General features: G+C 46.5%; 1 protein-coding gene across 1 annotated transcript in view; it reads left to right on the forward strand.

Annotated features, from left to right (window-relative positions):
- The window catches only part of LOC8038816 (WD repeat domain phosphoinositide-interacting protein 3), a 26,369-nt gene extending 6,725 nt beyond the window's left edge, over positions 1–19,644 (forward strand). Inside the window, exons 4-10 of the mRNA XM_029977608.4 lie at positions 1,557–1,644; positions 3,721–3,815; positions 5,719–5,909; positions 6,773–6,858; positions 10,969–11,070; positions 13,924–14,045; positions 18,203–19,644. Of these exons, the coding sequence (XP_029833468.1) occupies positions 1,557–1,644; positions 3,721–3,815; positions 5,719–5,909; positions 6,773–6,858; positions 10,969–11,070; positions 13,924–14,045; positions 18,203–18,315 (797 nt within the window). The 3' untranslated portion in view covers positions 18,316–19,644. The remainder of the gene's footprint in view (positions 1–1,556; positions 1,645–3,720; positions 3,816–5,718; positions 5,910–6,772; positions 6,859–10,968; positions 11,071–13,923; positions 14,046–18,202) is intronic.
- The last annotated feature ends 4,224 nt before the right edge of the window (positions 19,645–23,868 follow it).

Here is a 23,868-nt window from a genome sequence, read left to right on the forward strand (position 1 = left end):
CTTGGAAAAGGAGAGCGGCGAGGGAAGAGGCACCGGTGAATTGTGCTGTTAACCGTGCAGTTGCCGCTGGGATGCCATGACCATGTCTGTTTTAGTGCTGTTTTTCAGGGATTAACTCTACAGAGATAATTTCCAAAAAGCCTCAACGGTTGTTGCGAAAAATGGCTCGTCGGGTGCGGAATGGGGAACAGTTCAGATACGCCGGTTTCCTCGCTTTGGTACTGCGCAGAAAACAAGCTCTCTTTGAGACATGCCCAAACAAGTCCAAATTCCATCCGGTCATTGGGAAGCGACCATCGTTGACGCCGTAGATTGAATGTGCCGCAATGTTCGAGATCTTTCTTGAACGAACCCCGTTCAGATAAGGCGACAGCGTGGAGTACGTTCCATGTGTTGTTCGGTCGACGGGAGTCAGCGAATTTTACATTGTGAGCCGAGAAGGCCCGTGTCTTTCAGCTATCTCGAGTGATCATATATCTTCGACACTCGAGACCTTTGCAGATTGGCACTGCTCAGCGTTTGGCAGCACAAAAAATCTGCTTAAAATGCAAAAAAAAAAAAAAATTTTAGTTGTATTTGTTTTGTCTCACACAGGCTCGCTAAAACCAGCTTTTATTTGTTCGCATTTGTTCCCAGAGATGGTGGAATGCCTTGTTGAAAGCTTCGAGACATTCCGTTTGACACAAAATGCACAGATATCGATAGAATGCAGCAATTTAGCCATTAGCGGCATTGGGAGTTGTGCCTACGCAGGCTGCCAAGCCCCCCTGACGAGAAAACCCACGGCCCGGTGCGGTCAGGCAACACTGACCAGTCTCTCAGTACCTTGGGAAAGCTCGCTGTAAATCGCGCATTTCGAGACCGCTGCCCGAAAGGTCCTTAAGGCGGGTGCGGGATTTTCGGGGTTTCTAAAATCACGCAATTTGGACACGTTTCTAGGTTTTGCTTTTCCGTCGGAGCGTGTCTTGGCACCAGTGGTCCTGCTCCACAGTGGCCGAGGCGCGCAACGCACGTGCACCACTGTGGAGACAAGGTGCCTGTGGCTTCATGCTTTGGCCACAGGAGAGGAAAACCGCTGGCGCAAATATGCGCTCAGACAGGAAGCTTAAACCTAGGAATGCGTGCAACTTGAGTTTTTTTTTTAATGCCGTAAAATGGTCTGCACACCTTATAGCTTTCTGGAACAAGTTCATTTAGTAGTTTTCCTGGATGCTGAGAAGGTGTTTGTTGGAACCATACATTTGTTTTCACTAATTAAGAAGTTAATTTGTAAATTTTACTGAATTATTGAGATAATTAGTATATTTTTGCACTCTCCAATGTTCACAGTGGCTGGCAGTTTGTTCCCGGAGAAGTTTCTTATTTTCTCAGACACCCTATTTGTATAGGTTTTTTAGTCTTCGCTGAAATGCCCAACGCATTTCAGTCGATCGACCAGGTGAATGCGAAGTCGAAATTCATTTAAACGGTTCTGCAATGACCCATCATTGAAAGCTGACCTTCCCCTTTTGGCGCGTCTCCCTCTGCCCCGTCTTCATTTTTCCCGGTCGCCGAAGTGATGGTGTGGGATGACCTCAAGAAGAAGCACGTCATTGAGCTGGAGTTCACGGGCGAGGTCAAGGCAGTTAAGCTCCGGCGGGATCGGTGAGCTCTGCTTTTCCTCTTTTTCTTTTTAGCGACTCTATTGATCTCGATGCAGTTAGAGCAGTTTGTGCCCTATGGTATCGACCGACGAGACACAAAGGTAGAGGATCTCGGAAAATCTATGTCTTTATTTTCTGGAATACTTTTTTGAAGGGAGGTTTTCTTTTGTATGCCTAGATTAGGTTAATATAGTTAGACAGGGTGTCTCAAGTTAAAAATTCCGGTGTTTTTCATCGCAAAAAGAAACAACCTCGTCGAACCCAAACTTTCTGAAGAGACCTTCATCTTATTGAAAAATTATAAGGGATTTTTGGAAATTTTGAATGGGAAAAGGTGGGGCGAATACTATGTGGGGCTGAATGGAGTGGACCATTGAGAACGGACCCCATTTCCTGATGGAAAGTTCCAGACAAGAACTTATAACTTTTGAATAACATAACTGTTTATTCCGAAACTTTGGCATCTGGTCCCGACTGCTAGCACTACATTTGGGCGGAGGCTGAGCATTTGGTGACGCATATTTTATATTTGCGGTGAAAGAAACACCAATAATTTTTGGGAGGGACATGCTTTAGTAAGGGTTTCGTGTTTTTAAAGTTACACTGCAGAAGCCCCAGTCAGGCAGTGCCTTTTGTCTCTACCTCTCTGCTGGACATGGCCCATGAAAGCCCAAATAAACTTCAAACTTCAACCCTTTACTGTAAAGAACCATTGGAGGGTTTGTTTTTTGACTGGACTTTTTGCCTCAAATTTGGAGCTCTTCGAAGGTTTCGTTCAGCACCCGCAGAATTCTGAGTTTAGAGTATTGCAGAGCTAGGGAACAGGTGTTTTTTGCAAACTTACGCTTAAAGCAGACTTTTCAGATAGAAAAGAGCGAGAGTTGAGCCTTTCACAATATAAATCAATTGTTTCAAAATGTGCACACGGGTGATTAAATGTGCTTACCTGTCTGGAGACGATATCTCTTCAGCCAGATGTGCAGTTTGGAGTTTAAACTTGCACGTAACGAAACTTAGACGCCGAAGGCCACGGCGGTTGTAGAAAGTGATACGGTCGAACCTCGTTATTGTGAACATCAGATAACAAATTTTTCAGGCTTGCAAAAAAATTTTCAGTATCCCTTTCCGACTTTCTACAGTTTCAGTATAACAATATTTCAGTAAAACGAATTTCGAAATGCCAAATATTTCGGAACAACGAAAGAGATGGAAAGGTGGAACGAACTGTAGCGAAGACCCGATTCCCTTTCAATCCTGGTCTACGTCTGGCTCCCCCCTCGGGGTGTGAAGCACAGCTGGGGAGGCAAAGGGGCGAAAGGTAGGGCGAACAAAGCAAAGGGAAGAGGGAATTCACGACGTGGCGACCCAATGCATCACGTCGGCTGCATTGGGTGCCTGTGTTTGGATGCAAAAGCCAAAAAAACAAACGTGAGACTGGAGGAATCGATGCACATATCCCTATCGGAACTCAGTGGTACCGGTGTTAGAGATCGTAACAGTCGGAAAAATGTATGAGCCCAGAATGTATCAATGGGGTCAATAATAACAATAACTGTTTATTTGCCATTTGCGCGGTGGTAGAGGCTGGGGAAAAAATGCTGTACCTAGAGCTACAGTTGGAGAAAAAATGCGCTGCATGTGTTTAGAGGTGCACTTACTGGTAAAAAGTGATAACTTGCATTTTGATTCCTTTTCATGCGTGTTAGGGCATCACTTACACATGCTTTTAATTACCATACTTACGCGATTCTCGGCCGTCCTTCGTTTTTACAGTACCAGGCACAAGAAAACCAGCTAGCAGACGAACGTAACCGTGCCTGGAATGAAATCCTCTTGCACTTAGAACGTAATTCTCTCGTGCTTGAAAGGCAGTCCTAATGTGCTTAAAATATAACCCCCCCTCCTCCTCCCCCCCCGCCTCTCTCTCAGTCCCACCAATTTCATTAATACAGTATTTTTTTGTTTTTTTTACAGCTCCGTTGTTAAATTAATTATGAGGATAAATGTCTGCATTTTAGGAGTGTGAATTCAGTCTATAACATCAGCTCGAATTTATACCGAAGTATTCTCTTTACAGGATAGTGGTGGTGCTTGAGTCGATGATCAAGGTGTACACGTTCACCCAGAGCCCTCAACAGCTGCACGTCTTTGAGACGTGCCCCAACGAGAAAGGTGAGCAACTCTAGTCATTTGTCTATTGGCTCCGGTGACTCTATGGGTTCCTTCTGCTTACCTTTGGGTCTGTGGCACTTGCCTGCTATGCCACCAGCACAGCCTGTCCCCTCAAATAAAAATAATTCATAGGGTATCCTTTTTCACCGAAAAAATAAACGGTGCATCGCCGATTGCTCGTTCTCCGCCCAAATTTAGTACTAGTGGTCCGAACCAGACACTAGAGTACCATTGCTAACCGTTAAAAGGTAGAAGTGATATTCTGAAAATTTTAATGGCAGAATGGGATCCATTTTTGCATTTTTGCCTGTTTTCTGTAACTGGTGCTGTAGAGCTCCATGTATTCAAGAGCCTTCCTTTTAACGTCAGCCTTCCTTTTAACGTGCAACGTTCTTTGGCTAGGTGCTCAGCATTTCAAAAAGCCTGACAAGTATAGCCACGAAGCTCGACTCTGATTGGTTAATGGGGGAGGTCACGTGATGAGAGGGAGGAGGAGAACCACCTCTGCGCACTGAGGGAGAGGAGCTCGAGACTGTGGAAGGCATCACCAAGTTTATCATCCCTGCATACGTGAAACTTGGAACGTCCTAAAACGTTTGTTATGCTCGAACGTTTCACGTTTGCAATACAGTCGTCTAGAAATTTGCCATACATTTTTCCCTTTGAAACTTTCACATAATCACAACGTAAATTTTGAATAAGATAAGGGTTAATGCTGAAAGTTTGGCACCTGGTTTGGACCGGTAGCACTATACTTGGACAGGGAATGAGCGTTTGGCAATACATACCGTAAAGTTCTGAAAGAATGTCCACCCACAAATGAAGAGATAAGTGGTGAAAAACATGGGATGGGCTATCTTTGGGGATGCCACAGCAAAACTTTATAAAAAATTTATGATAAACACTCTGGCACTGGTTACAAACCGCGTGACATGGAAACTGATGCCGCAGATCGCGGACACCGCAAATTTACGTTCCATGATGTGATAAACACGCGGGAATTCGCTACAAATTCCTGATTGAAATGCGGTGCGGTATTTGCACCACGTTTCACGGTGCGAAAGATTTGCGGAAATCCACCAAGAATTCGCATCACACGGGAACGAAGACAGCGGATCAGGGACGCGGCAGATTCAAGTTTTACAGTGCAATAAGCATGCGGGAACCCGCTACAAACTTGCCTGTCACGGGAACTGATATCGCGTGTGCAGATCACGAACAAAAACGCAAGAATCCGCTACAAACTTTATATTGTGGGAATGGATACCGCGGATGGTAGACACAGCAGATTCGCATTTTCTGGTGCAACATGCACGTGGGAACAACTGGCATGTTGCGGGAGTCAATATCAGACGCACAGATTCTGGGCAAAAATGTGGGAACCAGCTATGAACTCGCTTGTCAGATGTGCCGGTACAGAAAATTGCGCGGTTGATGTGATTCCTGTCGGACTTTGCGTGATGTCCGACAGAAATCGGGGGGGTGGGCGATGTTTCGGAATTTTTATGTTACAGAAATTTAGCCAGAAAAACGGGATGGGCAATGTATGTGGTGGGCCTTCTCTTTGAACTTTACGGTAGTTCATTTTTTCAATAGAAGAAATCCCTGTACATTTTTTGGGGGTGGCAGCCCGTACATCTAGAATTGCACGCTTGCACGTCCGACGGTTTGCATCTCTGCCACCTGCTTTCTGTTTCGTGAGCTTGGAAACATAAGAGTTTCGCTTTTGGCACGCACCATTTCACCTTACAACGGATTGCAGCGGACGGTAAGAACCGTCAGAGCCAATCCAGATCCGCTCGAGCATCGTGTAACATGGCGCGTGGTCGCGTGACAAGTTCACAGCGTTGGAATGTCGGTGCAGCCGCGTGACCCCGAGTTCTGTCTTTGCGCGTGTCTCCAGGACTGTGCGTGCTGTGCCCGAACAGCAACAACAGCCTGCTGGCGTTCCCGGGCAGGCAGCACGGCCACGTTCAATTGGTCGACCTGGGGCAGACGGAGAAGCCCCCGCTGGACGTGGAAGCCCACGAAGCCCCCCTCAGCTGCATCGCCCTCAACCTGCTGGGCAGCCGACTGGCCACGGCCTCCGAGAAGGTGCAGTCGGGGAGCTGCACCGACTCTCTAGCTTTCCGTTATCTCCTGAGTCAGGCCGGTTGTTGGTTTATAAGCTGTTCTGGAAGAGGGGGGACACACGCTTCCTCTGCAGCCTGACTCTAGTCAAAACTCTAAATTGCACCGATTGCGGCTGCGGTTTGCACCGGCTCAAAGTTGCCGTTCAAAGTTGCACTTGTTATTGGTGCAACTTTGAGATAGGGAGGGGGGGGGGGGGGGGGGACAACGATTTATTTTGCTGCCCGACAGATCTCGAAGTTCTGAGTTACACCGACCGCAGCTGCAAGTTGCGTCAACTTCAGGTTGCAGTCTGGAGTTGCACCATTTGTCAGTGCACCCTTGAGCTGTCGAGGAGGGTGACAACGACTCCATCCGCTGGCCAGTATGGCCTAGAGTTAGTGGCACCCATTATCGGTGTAACTTTGGGATGCAGAAACGGGGGGGGGCGACAACTTTTTTTGCTGGCTAACAATGCTTCGTGTTGAGAGTTGCATTTACTGCAGCTGCAAGTTGCACCATTTGTTGGTGTAACCTACAGCTGTTGAAGGGGTTGACGAGAACTCCGCGTTCAGGCCGACACGGACCCAAAGTTCAAACTTGCACTGACAGCAACTGTGAGTCGCACTGGCTCGAGGTGTCACCGTTGCGCCCAATTACTTGTGCAACTTTGAGCTTTTTGAGTGGGAGAGGCAGCCACAAGAACAACTTCTGCCAGTGTGAAGTTCATAGTGCGTTTGTTGACCAAGGTCTCTATTATAGTCGGATTTTACGTGGGATGGAATGATATTGGTGACGACTCTGATTCCCGTTTGCTCAGCTCTACAATGCTTTCCGTCTGGACGCAGGGCACGCTCATCAGGGTATTTGACACGTCCACGGGCCAGCTTGTCAATGAACTTCGCCGTGGTGCCAACACAGCCAGCATTTACTGGTGAGTGCGGTGCCTTTTGAGGGATGCAGCTTGCGATGCAGCCCATTTAAAGGGCAACTCCGCTTAATTTCAAAATTTTTGAGATAGTGGCCGATTTTGCTTTTTGAAGCACTCAAAAGCAATCCCCAATCCTTTGTTTCGCGAAAAATAAAATATTTTTCATGTAATTTTACTCTAGCCATGATCACAAACCGAAACCGAAACGGTGGCAAAGCCGGACAACATTGTATATTCGGCATCACTAAGCATGTACACCCACAGGATATACAAGGGGAAGAAGGAGCTCCCCTCTTATCAGGATCCTCCTTTGTGCCTCCTGGATTAACACCAGGCGTCGCTATTCTCCTCCCAGAAGATTATAGAAGATTAACCTTTCACTCAAAATTCTTACAAAAGCAGCTTCCCTCTCCTCCTTTTACTTGGTGTTCAAAAGTATGCGATGTAACACAAGCCGCGCTCAACGAGGCGATCGGCTTATCAGTAGTATCAATAGTCGAGCGCCGGGCCGGCCGAGCGCGTCACTCACGTCTTTCACGGCGCTGGCGCCACCCGTGCTCTCCCCGGGAAAGAAAACAAAATTGAAAAAAAAAAAAAGAAGCTGTACATGCTTGATGACGTCGCGGACGTGCCGGGAGAAGGAATTTGGAAGAAGCGGAAATGCAGCCGGGCAGTGTTGTCTGGCCCGCACGTCTCATCCAAAACCAGCGGATTCGTGCTTGTCAAACTTTGACAGCGATTTTAATGAACTTCTAGGCGGAATTTCGTCGTAATATTCGCCATGGGGGTTTTGTAGATGATAACAAAGAGAACTGTATAGTTTTGCACTACTGGAAAAGAAGCGGAGTTGCCCTTTAAGGGGGCACACTGCCCAAAAAAAATGAAATTGTAAAAATGTTGATTTTGGAAAATGCAATATTTACATCTGCCAACATCTAGGGTATTCCCAGAAAGTGTGAAACTATCGAGAGACTTCATTTTTACGGCTTATATACCAAAATTTTATGGAACCGGTTACTATGAACTTAGATTTTGCATTTTCATGTTCTTTTATATAAAAAATTGTAATGAGCAAAACTTAGTAAATAAAAAAAAGATTTTTTTTTAATAAACTTGTTTTTATTTGCAAAAGTCATATTTTTTGAAATTTCTTTTCATAGTAACCGGCAACAGGTATATTCCAGTATGCGTTCCACCAGAAAAATATGTGGGTATCAACACGATTTCTCAATAGATTCATTGAGCTTTACTTCGTTCTGGGGGTGTAGTACTTCATAAAATTCGTTCAGAGGGCTGAAACATTGCATGCCCTCCTTCTATATCATTACAAAGACCACCCGCAAATATCACGCCGACTGAGTGAGCAGTTCAAGAGTGGACATTCCCATGTAGTGGCCCCCTTAAAGGGACACTGACACCCCCCAAAAATATTTTTTCATTTTTTGCCAGGTGATTCATTATAGTGTCAGAGGACTACCCAATTAATATTTTGCAACAGAATCATGTATATTTTTAATAAAGCCAATAAACGCAACTGCTCGAAACTGAAACCCGCGCACGGAGGTCGGAGAAGTGGAGAGAATAGAGTGAGTGGCAGAAGTCAAGTGGTTACACCCGACCGCACACCTTTAGGGAGCGAAGCTCCTTAGGGGCTAGCCATGTCCGTATGTCGTTCCGCCGTCGGGTCACGAGCACGTGAGCACGTGCTCCAGCGCTCCTGTAAGGCAAAAAGACAACAACAACAAAAAAAAAAAACGCATCTCCACGTGGTGAATGATGTTGATTGGGGCAAAGCTCTGGTGGTGCTTGTCCGCGTAGACGCTGAGCCGCAGCATGCCGAGCCTTTCGTTCGTTTTCATCCATGTCAGAAAGAGAATGTGTGGTATGGAACGTGGTTATATACGCATTTGAGCATTTGACCGCAGCGTGACATAGATGAAAACGAACGAAAGGCTCGGCATGCTGCGGCTCAGCATCTACGCAGACAAGCACCACCAGAGCTTCGCCCCAATCAACATCATTCACCACGTGGAGATGCAATTTTTTTCCCCCTCCAATAATTTTTTTTTTCTTTCTGCGCAGCAGATTACATGCGTGGCAGAAACTGTTTGCCATGCGATTCCTTTGCAGTTATGTTTGTTCCGCTCGCTGTTCTGTACTTCAAGATGAGTTGTTTTGTACATTGAGGAGTTGAGATGAGTAGTGAGTGCCCGTGGTGAATTTCTGTGATCGGCTCCGAAAAGAATACCCCCAAGATGTTGCGTGAAGAGCTAGCTCACATGGTCCTGCGTCCAAAAAAAAGTGTCATTGTGCGGCAGAGTTTTCGAAAGATCAACGGGATGGGGACCAATGGCTGGCTGCGACTCCTGTAGAAGATTTACGGGCACCTCGGAAAGCGGATGCCACCCGATTTATATATGCTCCTTGCATTTTGTGGAAAGTGATTACATTGAGTTTGCAGGTGTCAAAAAGGAAATCCCATACCATTTAGATCAGCGAGGTTTCGTCCACAACATTTTTTTTCTCTTCAGTGATAATTGTAAGAAAAAGAAATGTAAACATCAAAAATTGTTTGAAAAAGGAAAAAAAAAAAAGAAAACGGCATGTTTACACTGGGGATTGAACCCGGTCCCGCCGTGTGTGAGGCGGACGTCTTTCCTCTGAGCTACTGAGGGAACTCTTTCGTTTTTAGTAATGCAGCCGGTCAACTGTAAGTTGGAACGTTTGCTGCCGATGTTCCTCCAGCAAAAGCTCTCCCGGGTCGAAGGCGGGAAGCACCACGCATCGGCGACATTTGCACCTAAAAAGAAATCGTACGCATGCGTATTAATTCGAAGTACACACTTTGTGCTTGACGTTTGCACGAGCAATGTCTTCAGCCACGAGAAGGGAGCAACGGCTCGGCGACGTCTTCGTGCAAATTGGCTTGGTGGTCGGCCGTGTCGTACGGGATGAATACCATTTCTTTTGATCGGTCTCAAATTTCTCTTTCAAGGGCAGACAGAATTCGCTGGTACCGCAAATGACAGTTCTGAAGTAGAGGTCTCACGCCCGTCGTCTGCTGCCATCGCCGTCCCTGCGAGTCCCATGATACGCCAAACGACGAACGCACAGAATGCTTCCGGTTCTCTGTGGAACTTTTTTTTTTTTTCAATCAACGTATTTGCAGCTTTTTAGAAGCCACAAAAAATGGATTTCATGTTTTTTTCTATTTTTAATATTGAGTGTGTGCTTTCAGTGACCAACGACTTTGATTAAATTTGGTGGTTGTGTCTAAACCTTAGAAGACGGCCCGTGACCGTGGAGAAGAAAGTGAGCAAGACTCGAACTGCCCACTTCTTGATCGGCGGTTTTCCGGTGGAAAGAAACCGAATTTCGAGCCGCAAATCGTGTTTTGGGTAGTTGGGCTCTCATTTGTCATGCACAACTTAAAACCTCGGCGAGCTTAAATACCCTGTCAGTGTCACTTTAAGGGGCCGCGAAACACTTAGAAAGGAACCGTGAAAGTGGAAACATGAAACAGTTTTTATGGGACCACTATTTTTTCACTCTTGTCATCGAGCGTTTAGAATAAACTCTTCCCATTTTTAAACCATTGCACAGGAATTAGTTTTTGTTTACACACACTAGAATTTGCAAAAAGTGGACCGTGAGCCGTACAGCAAACGAAGCAGGAAAAACTGCCGTAGTCAGTAACTGCTTTCAAAGCATTACGCTTCGTGTGTAGGAACTGGCGTGGTACGACGAGGTGATCGGTCGAGGGAAAGGAGAGTCGCCCAGTCGTCCACTGCCGGCTTTTGTGTGACAGGTTGTTTGTTTTACGTTTTCACTGCCAATTCCTGGGCACTTTCCTCGTGTGCGTGTTGTTCCGTGCGAGGACTAAAATGTGGCGCCGAAATCGCTTCCTTTTTCCCTCAAGTGCGTATACAATGTGGTGCGCAAGTTCAGTCTCGCGCTTATGCATCGTCGATTCTTGTTAAAACACTTTTCTGTTTGTGCGTGTTTTCCTCTCGTGGGAGGGGGTGAGGGGCCTGCCGAGGCAGACTTTGTGTGTTGCAGTTGGCAACAGTGGTGCTAAAGTTGCGCCTTGCTCGGTGTGTCCTTCATTCGCAGCATCAACTTCAACATGGACTCCTCGTTGATGTGCGTCTCGAGCGATCACGGCACTGTGCACATCTTTGCCGTGGAAGACTCCAAGCGGAATAAGCAGTCAAGGTACAAACAAAAGCCACTTTGCATGAAACCTGGACGGCCCCTTTTAGTTCCTGGACGTTCGTGGGCACGAAGGAACATTGCTAGGAAACCAAAGAGCTTCTCTACAAACATTTTTTTTTAATAGAGCATCTACTAGTACTTCTCTGTGCAAATAATGCCCAATTGCAAACATCTAGTACCTCTCGTTATAAGCCTTGAACTTTGATTCATACCTAAATAGTTAGAAAGTAGAGCAACAAAAGTGTTTTTTTGCTTGCTTGCAAAATTTAGTAAACATTTACCAAGCTATCCCGAGTCGTTGCCCACCCCACGTTTCGGGTGAATATCGATTTCCAAAAAAACGCCAAGTGATCGCTGACCTCTAAAAATACCCAACGCAAACTCCGCTATCCGCAAACATTCATTCTAACCGAACAGACCTTACAGTTAGAGGACGTCCGTGAGAAAGTGACACGAAGGAGGGAAAGACACGTCTCTTTGTTTACGCATTTCCTCTCCGACTTCCGCGACGCTGTAGTCGTGCATGTGTGCAACAGGAAAACGATGGCGATAACAGAATGAAACTTTACTTGCTTACAAAAAACTCTGTTCGGACAAAAAAAGCAAAGTCAGAAAGATAACACAAGCAGTAACCCATTCAGGGATCACAAGGTCGGCGAACGCCCCCCATATCCTGGAATGTAACGACGGAGTGTAAGGTCAAACTTCATCTCCACCGAAGTGAAGTCACCGCGAACCCACTCCTTCTCCCGGAACGTCGCGACCGTGGTCGGTAAGGTCGTGCAATGTTTAAGACAAGGCCAAAGGGTAAATAAAGATTTCCTGGAACACGGCACACAGACATTAGTAGAGCGTACCATTTCGAGCTCTGCGCTCATGGTGCTGTCCACGCCACGCAGTAACGCCGCCTCAAACTGCGTTGATAGTATGGCATGCACAGAGGCGCGCATGTATGCACCAAGCAAGAAAGTTGCACAAGAGCTTGCTCCTTGGGATTGACAAGGGACCCGGCTTGGCCCGACGCCAAGGTATTTGCCAACGCAATCCCCGGCTTTTCCACTTCCCCAGCATCACTCTCCTTCGCTTCGTTTGCCTGCTCACTCGCTCGTTGCACCAAATAAATTTTTCTACTGTTGATTCTTTTTTTCACTAACGAAGAGAACATTGCAGTGTTAGAAACGTGCTTTCGTGGAACATAGATTCACGCTGCATGCCGATCAGCGGTGTTCATCGCGCATATGCAAATGACGAACTTTGCGATAGGAAAACATTCTTTCAATAGCATTTCTTGCATAAAACAATGAAACTAATTCTAGTTTTGAGTTTAATGTATCTCTTGTGCAGCCACGCTAGATACATACAGAAAAATGGGGTTTTTTTGTTGGCTTTTTCTAAACTTTTTGTGCTTACCCACCGAGACATGGCCCACCCCAGTTTTTTTTACAAATTTCACGTGGCCGGGTGGGCGATGACTTGGAATATTACGATAGTAATCTGGCAGTACTTTAGTCTTGTGCGAATAGTGGATTTTGAGATTGAAGCAAATTCGAAGCGAATAGTGGTTTTGGCCGAATATTTTCGATTTGAATATTGAATAGTTTTTCCATGCCTTTCACTACCCCTAAGGTAGCGATTTAAGCCAGTTGGTCCATTATCATCTAAAAAAGTGCCAAACAAACACAAGGACGAGGAAGTAGACAGTGTGCTCTTGTCTGTCTACTTCCTGGTCTTTGTTTTTTTTGGCGCTTTTATAGTTGCTTTCACAAGCACTGCATAATGCTTAGATGACAACCCAGCTAAACGTGTGAAGATTGTTCCACTTGTTCATTTATAAGCTAAGTTTAATCTATCTATATTTATGAACTGTGACCTCGGAAGGCCTGGTGTCTTGGGATGGCAAGTAAACGACGGATTTGACATAAAATGAATCCTATAAAGATGGCCAACTATACCCAAATAAGTGAATTTACAAATCTTGCTCTATAAAATATCCATTATTTAATCTCGAGTTAAAAAAGAATGAATCGCGCATGATGAATGCAGCTTGTAAGGGCCTCTCTGCCTAACATAGTGTGCAGTTTAATTTTGAAATTGTTACTACAATGTAGATATACCAATTCACAAAGTTTCCATTTATTTTCAAATACAGTCGGCACGGGTGCACCACCCCTCTTTGAATGTATGCTTTTCCTCCAAGCATGCGATTACGATATTCCTACTTTTCCAAGTGTTTATCGCGGCGGGCTACCCCGTTGAGTTCGCTTCTTACCGAGCACCGATGTAATGCAGAGAAGCAACACCCGCGGAGCTCGCTTCCGCGGGTATTGCTTCTCGGCAGCGCACCGGTGCTTGGTAAGAAGCGCACTTAACGGGGCTGACCCGCCGCAATCAACACTTAAAAAAACGCGAATAGTGCAGTTCTTCTCGAAGCGAATATCGAATAGTGCATTATTCGGAACTACTATTCGAAATTTCGAATATTTGCACAACCCTACAGTACTTGTCTGTGGCAAGGCTCACTATACATCCTTCTATGTCCCCCAGTGCTCTGCGTTCAAGTAACATTGTTAAATATTGTATGTGATTAGCTTCATATGGTGAATGTATGAAACTCTCAAATAAAAGCTTAGGAACTGACGGTAACCTTTAGTCGGCACTGATTGGGCACTTTTGACACTTATTTATTGCATATCAGTAGAAAGAAACTGTGTGGGACATGCTTTTTCCATGCATGTTAAATGGAAAACTAACGGAGTGTGTTATTTATACTGGAACCAAGGGCTCTTAGAAAGATAGAGGTGTCAAAAGGAGGCGTGCTCACTTCATTATTTGCTCTCTCTCTCCACTTTTAAGCTGGGCATCAGCATCGTTCCTGCCCAAGTACTTCAGCTCCAAGTGGAGCTTTGGCAAGTTCCAGGTTCCTGGTGGTGCGCACTGCATCTGTGCCTTCGGCTCCGAGCCAAATTCCGTCATCGGTACGCTTCTTTTTCTTAATCTTTTCTCCATTCATTTTCTAGGTGTGTGCAAATCGTAATTTTCATGTTCTACCTGGACACACAAGTTGAATAGTCGTAGCACCTGTATACTTTCAATCACACACAACCTTTTTGGATCACTGATCACATTACTTTTACTGAAACTTGTGCAGAATGTGACAGAGTTTGGCCGGAACAAGTGATTGCTGGTTCTTCCAGGTTCTCTCCCGCAGTCGGATAGGTATACAGTTAAACCTCGATGTAACAAAGTCGGTAAAATTCGCAATTTACTTCGTTACATTGAAATTTCGCTAAATCGAAATTTGGCTTTAGCATGCAAAAAAACAAATTTCGAAACATTTTACGGGTATGAAAACTCACCAAAAATGACATTTATTTAGGGGCAAAGTAGTCCGCGAGTTTTGCTTGCGCCTTGTCCGACAGTAGCAGCGGCGTCATACGGCGTTCGAGCGCCCAGAGCGCTTGCACGGCATCTTGCTGCCCATGCGACGCCGTGTACCTCCTCAGTACGTCCATTGCGTCGAGCACTTCCCGAGTGCTCGTGATCTCGGCACTTTCTTCAGGATGGCGTCCAAAACGTTTGCTTTCTCATCCAAAGAAAGAACTTTACGTTTCCTTATGGCAGCAAGCACGTGAGTGAACCGCCCAGTTAAAAAATAAAGCTGTTTAGTTTAGGCGGTGCCAATGTTTCCAACCTACACAGCACTCTTGCCCGCACAGTTTACTTGCCCCCTTGCGCCCACAGCACCCACAGGGCCCACAGTGTGCTTGCGCCTTTGCTTTACATCACGCTAGCAAGACGATAATCCAGCGATAATCGGTCTTCTCGGTCTTCTCCTAGATGGCACTGCCCGTGCGGTCGCGCCATCACGTCGCTCCCCCGCTGAAGTTGGCTCCCGCGCTACCCGCGGTACAGTGGACTATGATGATCAGTGAATGTCAGTGGTGATGCTGTTATGCCATGTTAACTTTTTGCTCGACATTTTCTGTCCAGCCCCGCGGAATCTGCTTTGCCGGGTGCCTCGCCGGCGCTACCGGCGCCGCACCCTCGGGCAGCCTAGGAACGTTGGAAGGCCTGTCCCCGTGAAGTAACCTATCAAGCGCTCGCGTTTGCGCATAATGTTTTTTTTAACCACAATTTTTTTGCGAAGTTGTTTTTTAGAGTCTATTTATTTATTGCCTTCTATGGCAATGGCGCTTCGTTATATTGAAATAGCAGCAAAATAGACTTGTTATATAGAGACTAAAAATACATGGGGTCTATGGGCAAAAAATTGTGAAAAATAAAATACTTCGTTAAATCGAGGATTTCGTTACATTGAAGTTCGTTACATCGAGGTTCGACTGTAATTTGTTGTACAGACAAATGCCTTTACTACAAAATCCCTACCGCGGAAAAACGCTTGTTTTTAGACGGTCTTCGTTAAGATTTTTTTAAGGGGGAAATATTCCACTAAGAACGCAGTATTCTATATCAAAATGAAGCTAAATAAAACCTTTATCAAACAGCGTAAGAGACAAACAAGGTTTTTGTTCTTAAATAATATATTTTATTAATCAAATCTGAAAAATTCTGTAAAATAAAGAAGGTACTTATAAAAGATGTACTTGCATTGTGGCAAAAAATATGAAAAGCAAGAAAGGAGAATATACAAAATGTCACAAATTTATCAGTGAATAACATATCCAAATGTCAAAAGTGTGTCTCTAAAACGTTTAGAGTTATTGCTAAAAACATTAACCCTGCTGAGAATCATGCCATTCTGTAAAGCAGTTTCTTGCGTTCGTAAAACAAAGATATATCCCACACCTCTTGCAGAAGACGTTCGTTCTCATTTCGACTTTTCTATCAGTATAGCATTTCTTGCAGTTGTGCCGCTTGTTGTGCCTCTCGGGCTCAAGTTGTGGCACTTCTGCAGCAGAATCGCTACGATTTACCTCGCCATCACTTAGTTCAAGCAGTTGCTGGGCTAACTCTATTCTAAAAGCAAGCTGGTCGAATCGAGCATTTCTTTTGAGCTCAGCAATGTCAGTGTGCTGCTTGCACTGCTAGTTGAAAAGAATATAACTGTTCACAACGGCGATGTCAACACAGTGGAAAAACAAGGTTTTCCACCACCTAACGGACTTGATCAGAATATTGTAGGACCCTATCAACTGGTCCGACTTGTCCACTCCCAGCATGCCAGCATTGTAGTCGCCTACAAGTTGTGGTCTCTGAATAGTGACTTGGGTCCATGTATTACCACTTTTGACTTTGCGTATGGCAAGGGTACGCTTGTTAGCAGTGTGAGCTGTGCTCATCAGGTGCACCACTTTCCGGTCTTTCCACTGCATGTAGAGCATGTTTTTTTCCCGTAGCCAACGGACATCCCCTCTTTTTGCTTTTTTTTCCCAGCTGGTGTCCTTGAGTGCTGACGGAAATCCGCGGCGATCTTTCCGCGTTGTCCCACAGGCTAGTGTTTTGCGCTCCAGGAGGTGGAGGAAAAGTGATGTGGACGTATAAAAATTGTCCATGTAAATTATGTACCCTTGGTCGAGGTAGGCTTGGCACAACTGCGTCACAACATCAAAAGCTAGTCCATTGGGACTCGGACTTTCACGCTTTCCTGTGTAAACACTGAACTGAACAGTGTAGCCAGTCGTGGAGTCCGCCAATACCCAAAGTTTATAACCCCACTTAGTAATTTTGTCTCGAAGGTACTGCCGAATTCCAGAGCGCCCTTTAGATTTTACCATTCTTTCATCAACAGAGAGATCCCGGTGCGGTTGAAAAAAACTAGCTGAGGTGTCGTTGATGTGCTTTAGGAGCCAGGACACTTTGTGTAGTTTCCCTCCCGATGCATGGGTTTCGCGGTCAGGATCGGAAACGTGAAGCATGGCTAGCAGAGCGAAAAATCGATTTCGTGACATTATTTTTGAGGGAACGAGGCCGGAAAACATGTTGCTCACACTCCAGTAAAGGTGCAGCCGAGGCAACTCTACAATTCCCATGTATATCAGAAGGCCGATGAACTTCGTCATTTCACTGTCAGTCACCTCCTTCCAAGAACCGTCTCTCTCGGCGTACGATGGTTTTTCAAAAATATGAGTCCATGCATACTTGTTCGTGTTGTCACACAGCGTGCGAATGACTTCTGATGTAAAAAACATCAGGAAAAAGTCAAGCGCTCGAATGAAACGGCGCGAGTCACTGCGGTGAAGCACCCCCGGCAAGTGAGCACCAAGTTGCCTTCTTGGGCGGAACTCCAGTTTTTTTTGCTGGACAGGCAGGGAATCTCCGCCGAGTGATGTTGAAACCCTATTGATGCGAAAATAAATGCTTAGGACCTTCACAAAAATTTTAACGCGAAGCACAAAACAAAGAAACTCGACGCTCGTAAAAACGAAACTTACCGCGGAGGAGGTGCTGACGTTCCGGGCCGGCTTGCCCCATCATCGCTGTCGGAACTAAAGTCTGACGAGGCAACGTCCTCCTCAGAGTCACTACTAGAGCTGTCATCCGCAAAATCAACTTCAGGACCAGTTGTTTTGCTGTATTTGCGTTGTTTCAGGCGAGGCACGTAACGTGACGTCGACGCCATGACAGATACCAATCTCCCAAGTGGGGAGCGTAAGGATGCTCCTCATAAATTGCCGCCTCACGGAAAACGCACAAACTATACAGAAAACAAAACTTTGGTTCTGGTTTTACTTCCTAGATGTCGCCACGTGCCCGTAAACTCCGCGGAGCCCGCGCAATTTGAATCGAAAATGGCATCGGACACCGGTGACCGATTGGGATAGGCGCGGTAAGGAAAGAGTTAATGAAGTGGGCTATTTTCAGTTAAGCCCGAAACCAGCTTTTTCTTATGTGGCAACACATTTTCATAATGCCTTTTAATAGTGCCATAACACAAAGTAATTGGTTTCGAATATCTGTCCAAACAGAAGATGTGGACAAAATCGTGGCAGCTATTTCTAGACTGGAGAGTAGTTTTCCCCACTTCCTTCATAAGTGCCCTCAAGGCGAGCAATGTTAGACCTTGTTAATGAGCAAACATGAGACGTAGCAAGAGAAAAAACTCTATTTCGAGTAAAGAATACAGCAGCGTCATTAGTACTCATGCCTGGTTTTTCCTTTGTGGATTCAACAGCCATCTGCGCGGACGGCAGCTACTACAAGTTCGTCTTCAACTCCAAAGGGGAGTGCACAAGAGACGTCTACGCCCAGTTCCTGGACGTGTCGGACGACGACCCACGCTCCTAGGACTCCTCACAACCGACGTAGGAACCTCGAGCGAAGATCTTGCATCGGACCGTCGCCTCCGCGGACTCGGTGATAAACAGCGTCAACCCTGAGGCTCCCCCAATGACCGGGACATTGTGGACAAACTGGACGCTCGCAGCGACGTGACAGTTTGCCCAGACTCCACGGGACAAGGCATCGAAGCACCGATGCAGCAACGTGTGGGTCAATTGGGACACCAGATTTGAGACGGGCGGAATTTGACGGATGGTGCGACGCGGCGTCTCGACTTGGGGCTACGTTCTGCCAATAAGCGACCCAAGGAATCGGAAAAAAGGTGCGAGGAGTCGGGAAGCGTTTTTGACGGATGGGGCTTATTGAGGCATGGTCGTCAGCTCCTCATCAAATGGGACTTGGGGGATGGCGTATTACATTGTCCAAAATAAAAGTAGTGTCGTGCAGACGAAGAAGCCCCAATAATGGCAAGAGGTGCGTCGACCTAGACTGACTCGATTCCAGGGAGAAGACGATGCGTCTTCCCCAAGTGATGCGTTGTGTTTTGTGGACGACAACGTGGGAGGTGCGAGGATCAACACGGATGTGAGACGCTCGCGACTTTGTGATGCGTTGCGTGAGCATACGACGTCGAAGACGAGACTAGGGTTAAAGTGTCCAGCATCGGATTCTCGAGATGTTCGGGACGGACTGATCAAGTGGCGTTTCTGCGTTCCGAGGTTGGGACCTTGTAGTATTTCAAAAATTGTCGGGTATGCAGGCTCAAAAAGCGGGAAGACGGTTTCAAGGAGCACTCGTTTTTGCCCAACGCCCGAATTTTCGAGTTGAGAGTCGCGTTTCATGAAACACTGACCCAGCGAGCGGCTGAAATCGAACTGGTTAGAGGAACGTTAAGTGCACAAAATCCATATCACCTCACGTTTGGTGCGAAATAAGTGGCGTTCCTTGCCGCAGGAAACGTTTAGGACATCTTCCGAAGCTAGGTCCGCACCTTGGCGACGTGCTAAATGTTACGGGTGTTGATATTGTTCTGTTTGTTGGACCGTTGGGTAGAGAGCTAACCTCCAGAGAGTTAGAAACAGTTTCTGGCCTTTTTGGTCAGAGCCAAATGGGAGAAAGAAATCAAGCACATGTTTGATAAACTTCTGATCCCTTGGGTTCCTTGTTCTTTTTTTTTTGGACGGGCTTTTTTTCCTCACGGAGGGTTCGAACATTGTGGAACACATGTCGCATTCTTGGGAGTACTCTAACTCTGTTGTTTTAGGCTTTTGATGACATGTTGCTCTGTTGTGTTTTTTTCTGTATCTATGCATAATATATATTTATAGCAAAGAGGCTTATCGTTTGTGGATCACTTTGTTTTTTTTAGGGGAAGGCAGAATTATCGCGCTGGAATCTTAGTGTTGTGTAGCTAGTACAGGCAACAAAACATTTGAATTGAAACCGAAACTCTTAGGTACTTTCCCTTTCTGCATTGGAACTTCTTTCTCTGATCTGCATCAAATCAGCAAATGGGAAGGCCACGTTTGGCTATAATTGATTATCCCATTCAAGAAGGTGGCTTTCTTACAAATTTAATGACCTCTCATATTCTAACTTTGTTTCAGTAGATATTTGTTGCACTTCAAAAGCAATACATACACTGCGCCAGTACCATCGTGCAGATGCGGCATTATTGGCCGTTTCGGTCAATCAACGCTTGCCAGGAGTACTCTCTCGTGATAACTGAACAGCGGGAGGCTCTCTGCAGTTTGCTTTTGACAAACTTCCATTTGTGAGGCGAATCTTTTAAAAAATTACCGCTCAACAGCAGCATATCATTGCACAACATATTTGTTTTCTCTCCACCTAACACTTTTTTTATCCATCATTCTGGGTAGTCTTAAATGTTGGGTTGCACACATGCGACTGCTTTCGGCCAAGTGACCTGCAGCGGTTTCCCCAGGAATTGAAATTGGGGGGGGGGGGGGGGGTCTAAATTTTTAGGGGGTGGGGGGGGAGGTATTGAGAATAGAGGAGTCATTGCGAATTAAGGAGGTACCTTCAGAAAAACAAGAGGGGGTGTTTAGGGAAATCACTGCTAGCTTGTGATCTCTTATGACGAAAGAACCCACTGGCACCATCTGTTGGGGAGCCATGGAACTTTCGCAGTTTCTGTATATTTCCTTTTTTTTTTCCACTTTATTCTTGCTTTATTGGCTCGAAAATCTTTTGAGAATGTTGTGAACGATAATTTCTTATAGATGGCACACGTATTGGATCTCAGAAATACTTCAAAACCTTCCCTGTGGTGAAATGCAGTTCCAGGTGTAATTGCAAGCTTGCCGTGTATATTCCCCCGCACTGACACCAGTCGTGGCGTCTTATTCTAACCTTTCTGAAAATAGTGCGCGTGCATAGCTTTAATAGGTGCTGAAAATGCGTGAGAGCGGAGATTCTGAAAACTCCTAATATGACGTCACGCTCCCGGAAGGAGGTGCTTCAGCGGTACTTTCGGCACGAGCTCGCTGGCTTCCTACTTTGGTTGCGCGTGCCTGCGCGTTCACACTTGTGTTAGCAAGGGCAGAAAAGCTTGCGTCGAAGGCGGAGTTTATATCGCAACTCCAACGCCCTAGGGAGCCTTCACGTGCGCTTTGCTAGGGTGATGCCACCCTTTGTAATACCACTCGCTGACAAACCAGCAGCCATTTTGGTTCTCGGCGATAATCCGTGGGGCTTATAACCCTCCCGGAAACAAGCACCTTATCCCAATCTTGTCTCACAAGCACAGTCAACTTTCCGGGGGAAAAGGGGCCCGGTCAGGATGGTGACGACCGATGATGGTGTTCGCCCGATGGTAGTCCCCCGGGAAGTCGAATAAGAAAAAAAAAACTAAAAGTTGTTCGATCCCGCTGGACACATTACGACGTCGGTAGGTTTACGGTGGCCAGTGTGGCCACGTTCGGTTTTTCTCACAAGTTTGGAGTAGGGAGCCTTCATGTGCGCTTTGCTAGGTTGCTGCCACCCTTTGTAATGCCACTCGCCGGCAAACCAGCCGCCCTTTTGGTTCTCGGCGATAATTTGTGGGGTTTATAACCCTCCCGGAAACGAGCACCTTATCTCACAAGTTTGGAGCAGCGTTGTGGAACCCACGGAGGGAGGATTAGCATTTCCCCCCTCGGATGAGAGGACCGATGGACACAAAGGCCACTTTCCGGCGCACGGAGAAACAATGAGAGGAACAAAATGGCGGTGGAAGAGGGTGTGGGAAAGGGAAACAGGCAGTTGGCATCACTCGATGCGAAGCGCACATGAAGGCACCCAGGGCAGAAGTTCCAAGATGACGGAAGAGAAGGGGATAGATTCTCCAGGATTTGTCGTGTGCCTGCTCGCTGGCGCTGGTCTGCGCGCTAAAAATTGTTTATTTGTCTACAAATGCGAAGCGGTTAGGGAGGGATCATATTACACTTGACGGAGATGTTCATGCACGTTAGGAAAACGAGCATGCTGATATTTAAAAGTTGCAGAAACCTCAACGTTAAAGAGCGAGCGCGTTTTAGGTAGCGGCCATGTCAATGTTTGTGGCAGAATATTTTTGAGGGTGATGAATATATCATGGTTAAGCTTTGCCTGGCCATTAGTATACTCTAAAAAGTGACCCGCGCACGGTGACAGCAGCGTTCTCAGTATTGATGTCTTCGTGTCACAGGCTCACAACTAGCTGCTCACCTGCTCGCCGTCTCGGTTTTAGTCTATAGCAACGCGTGATCAAACTGCTCTATGGTTATTGATAGAAAGTTTGTTACCGCGGGCTACCGTGTGGTGTAGCATTACAACCGGAAGCTCGCGCTGCGCCTTTGAAGCACAATTTTCAGCGCGCGCCAGGAGCGATGCCGTGCTCACGTTAGCCAACGGTAGCGTGCGGTAACGCTATGCTAAAACTGCCTATTAACATAATCGACGTGTTTAGGGGTTTTATTTATTGCTCTATCAAAAATAAATATATGCCGTACATTTTTTGTACCCTGTTATTTGCGGCGTTGCGGCCCCTCTCGCCAAAACTGCCCGTTCTAAGCTCTCGTCACGAACGGCTGGCTGACACAGACGCGCTTAAAATGCTACGAACATTTCTTTATTTTCTTTATAATGATCTGAAAGCAAGTACGGGTATTCTGTCTTTTTAAAATGCTTGGAATAAATTGTCATGTTCCTTGTAACGGCCTTAAAACGGAAACCCATTCCCGATGTGTATTGCTCGACATACCGTTGAGTTTCGAGTTTTTGCCATACTTGTGGCAAAGAATACACTTTTCGTAGACCGTGCGCTAGAGCTCTACAATATTAGCGGGAGCGTCTTCTGTCACGTTGAGCACAGATTGAGCTGGCGGCCATGCAGAAGACCAGAAATCCGCAGCGTATGCGATATACGAAAAGTTCCTAATGAAATGAGACATCCCGGTCCTTCGTGCAACGCTGTTGCAAGGCGAAGCACAAGAATTCCTATTTTAACGCGCTCACTATTTTCGTTCAAACGGCCTCACGCATCGAGGCCGACAGTCCCTGCCACCGTTTACGCGCCGCCGCCGCCGCTGCCGTCCCCGGTCCTCTGGTTCTCCGTTCGTCCGCGTGAGGGCGAGCGGCGGGCTCGAGTTGCGATATAGACGCTTTCAGCGCGCGCTAGATTGAGCCGCCATAGCCGACCTCCTCTTGTCTTACCAAGATGCCGAGCCACTGAAGCGGGCATTGACCAGCCTCCACAAAGGACTATGCTGGGAAGAATGACGCAGTAACACCTAGAATGGCAATAACCTGTACTCCAGTGGTAGTGATGAAGTGAAGAGAACGGAATAAGAGGGAACAAAAAGTGAACGTCGGCTATGGCGGCGCCCTTGCACAGCTGCCTGAAAGTGTCTATATCGCGGATCGGGGGCCCGTCGGTGGCACCACAGGCAGCCATTGCTTGACACCAGGCAATACACACAAGTCTGTGAGAGAAACACAAAAGTAGGCATTTTGAAGCTTGTACGCGGTGCTCGAATGCGACTAATCTTAGTATGAGCTGCGATCAGGGGCGGATGCAGGAATTTCCTGAGAGGGGGGGGGGGGGGGGGGGGGTCAGGTGTTGGTCAGCGTACCATATGTTTAGGAACCTCCTCCCCCTCTCCCCTGTTTTACGCCCTAAATTTTACACATGTAAAAATCAAGAGGGGGTCAGGACATCCCGACCCCCCTCTAAATCCGTCCCTGGCTGCGATCATTGTATCTGGTGTTTGGAGATCGAATCGGAAAATTTCAAGCATTCGAACGTCGATTGAAAAAATAAAATGTGCCGGAGCACGAACTTTCCACGAGCCAGCAGCCACCGGTGTGCGTGAGCTCACGCAATGCAATTAACGTCATGGTCCCCCGCTCACGCTTATGACAGCGAAATCTGTGGGCTCCGGGTAAAAGGATAATAACGACAGTCTTTTCATCTCCACAGTGAAGTCTGATGTAAAAGGTAGGCGATTAATTGGTCTTACAAGCACGTGCGCGATCGAAAGCGTCGCTGTGGTCGGCCTTCCACGATTCGCCATGTGC

Source organism: Ixodes scapularis, unplaced genomic scaffold, assembly GCF_016920785.2.
Source record: "Ixodes scapularis isolate PalLabHiFi unplaced genomic scaffold, ASM1692078v2 PGA_scaffold6__148_contigs__length_123643588, whole genome shotgun sequence".
Classification (NCBI taxonomy): domain Eukaryota; kingdom Metazoa; phylum Arthropoda; class Arachnida; order Ixodida; family Ixodidae; genus Ixodes; species Ixodes scapularis.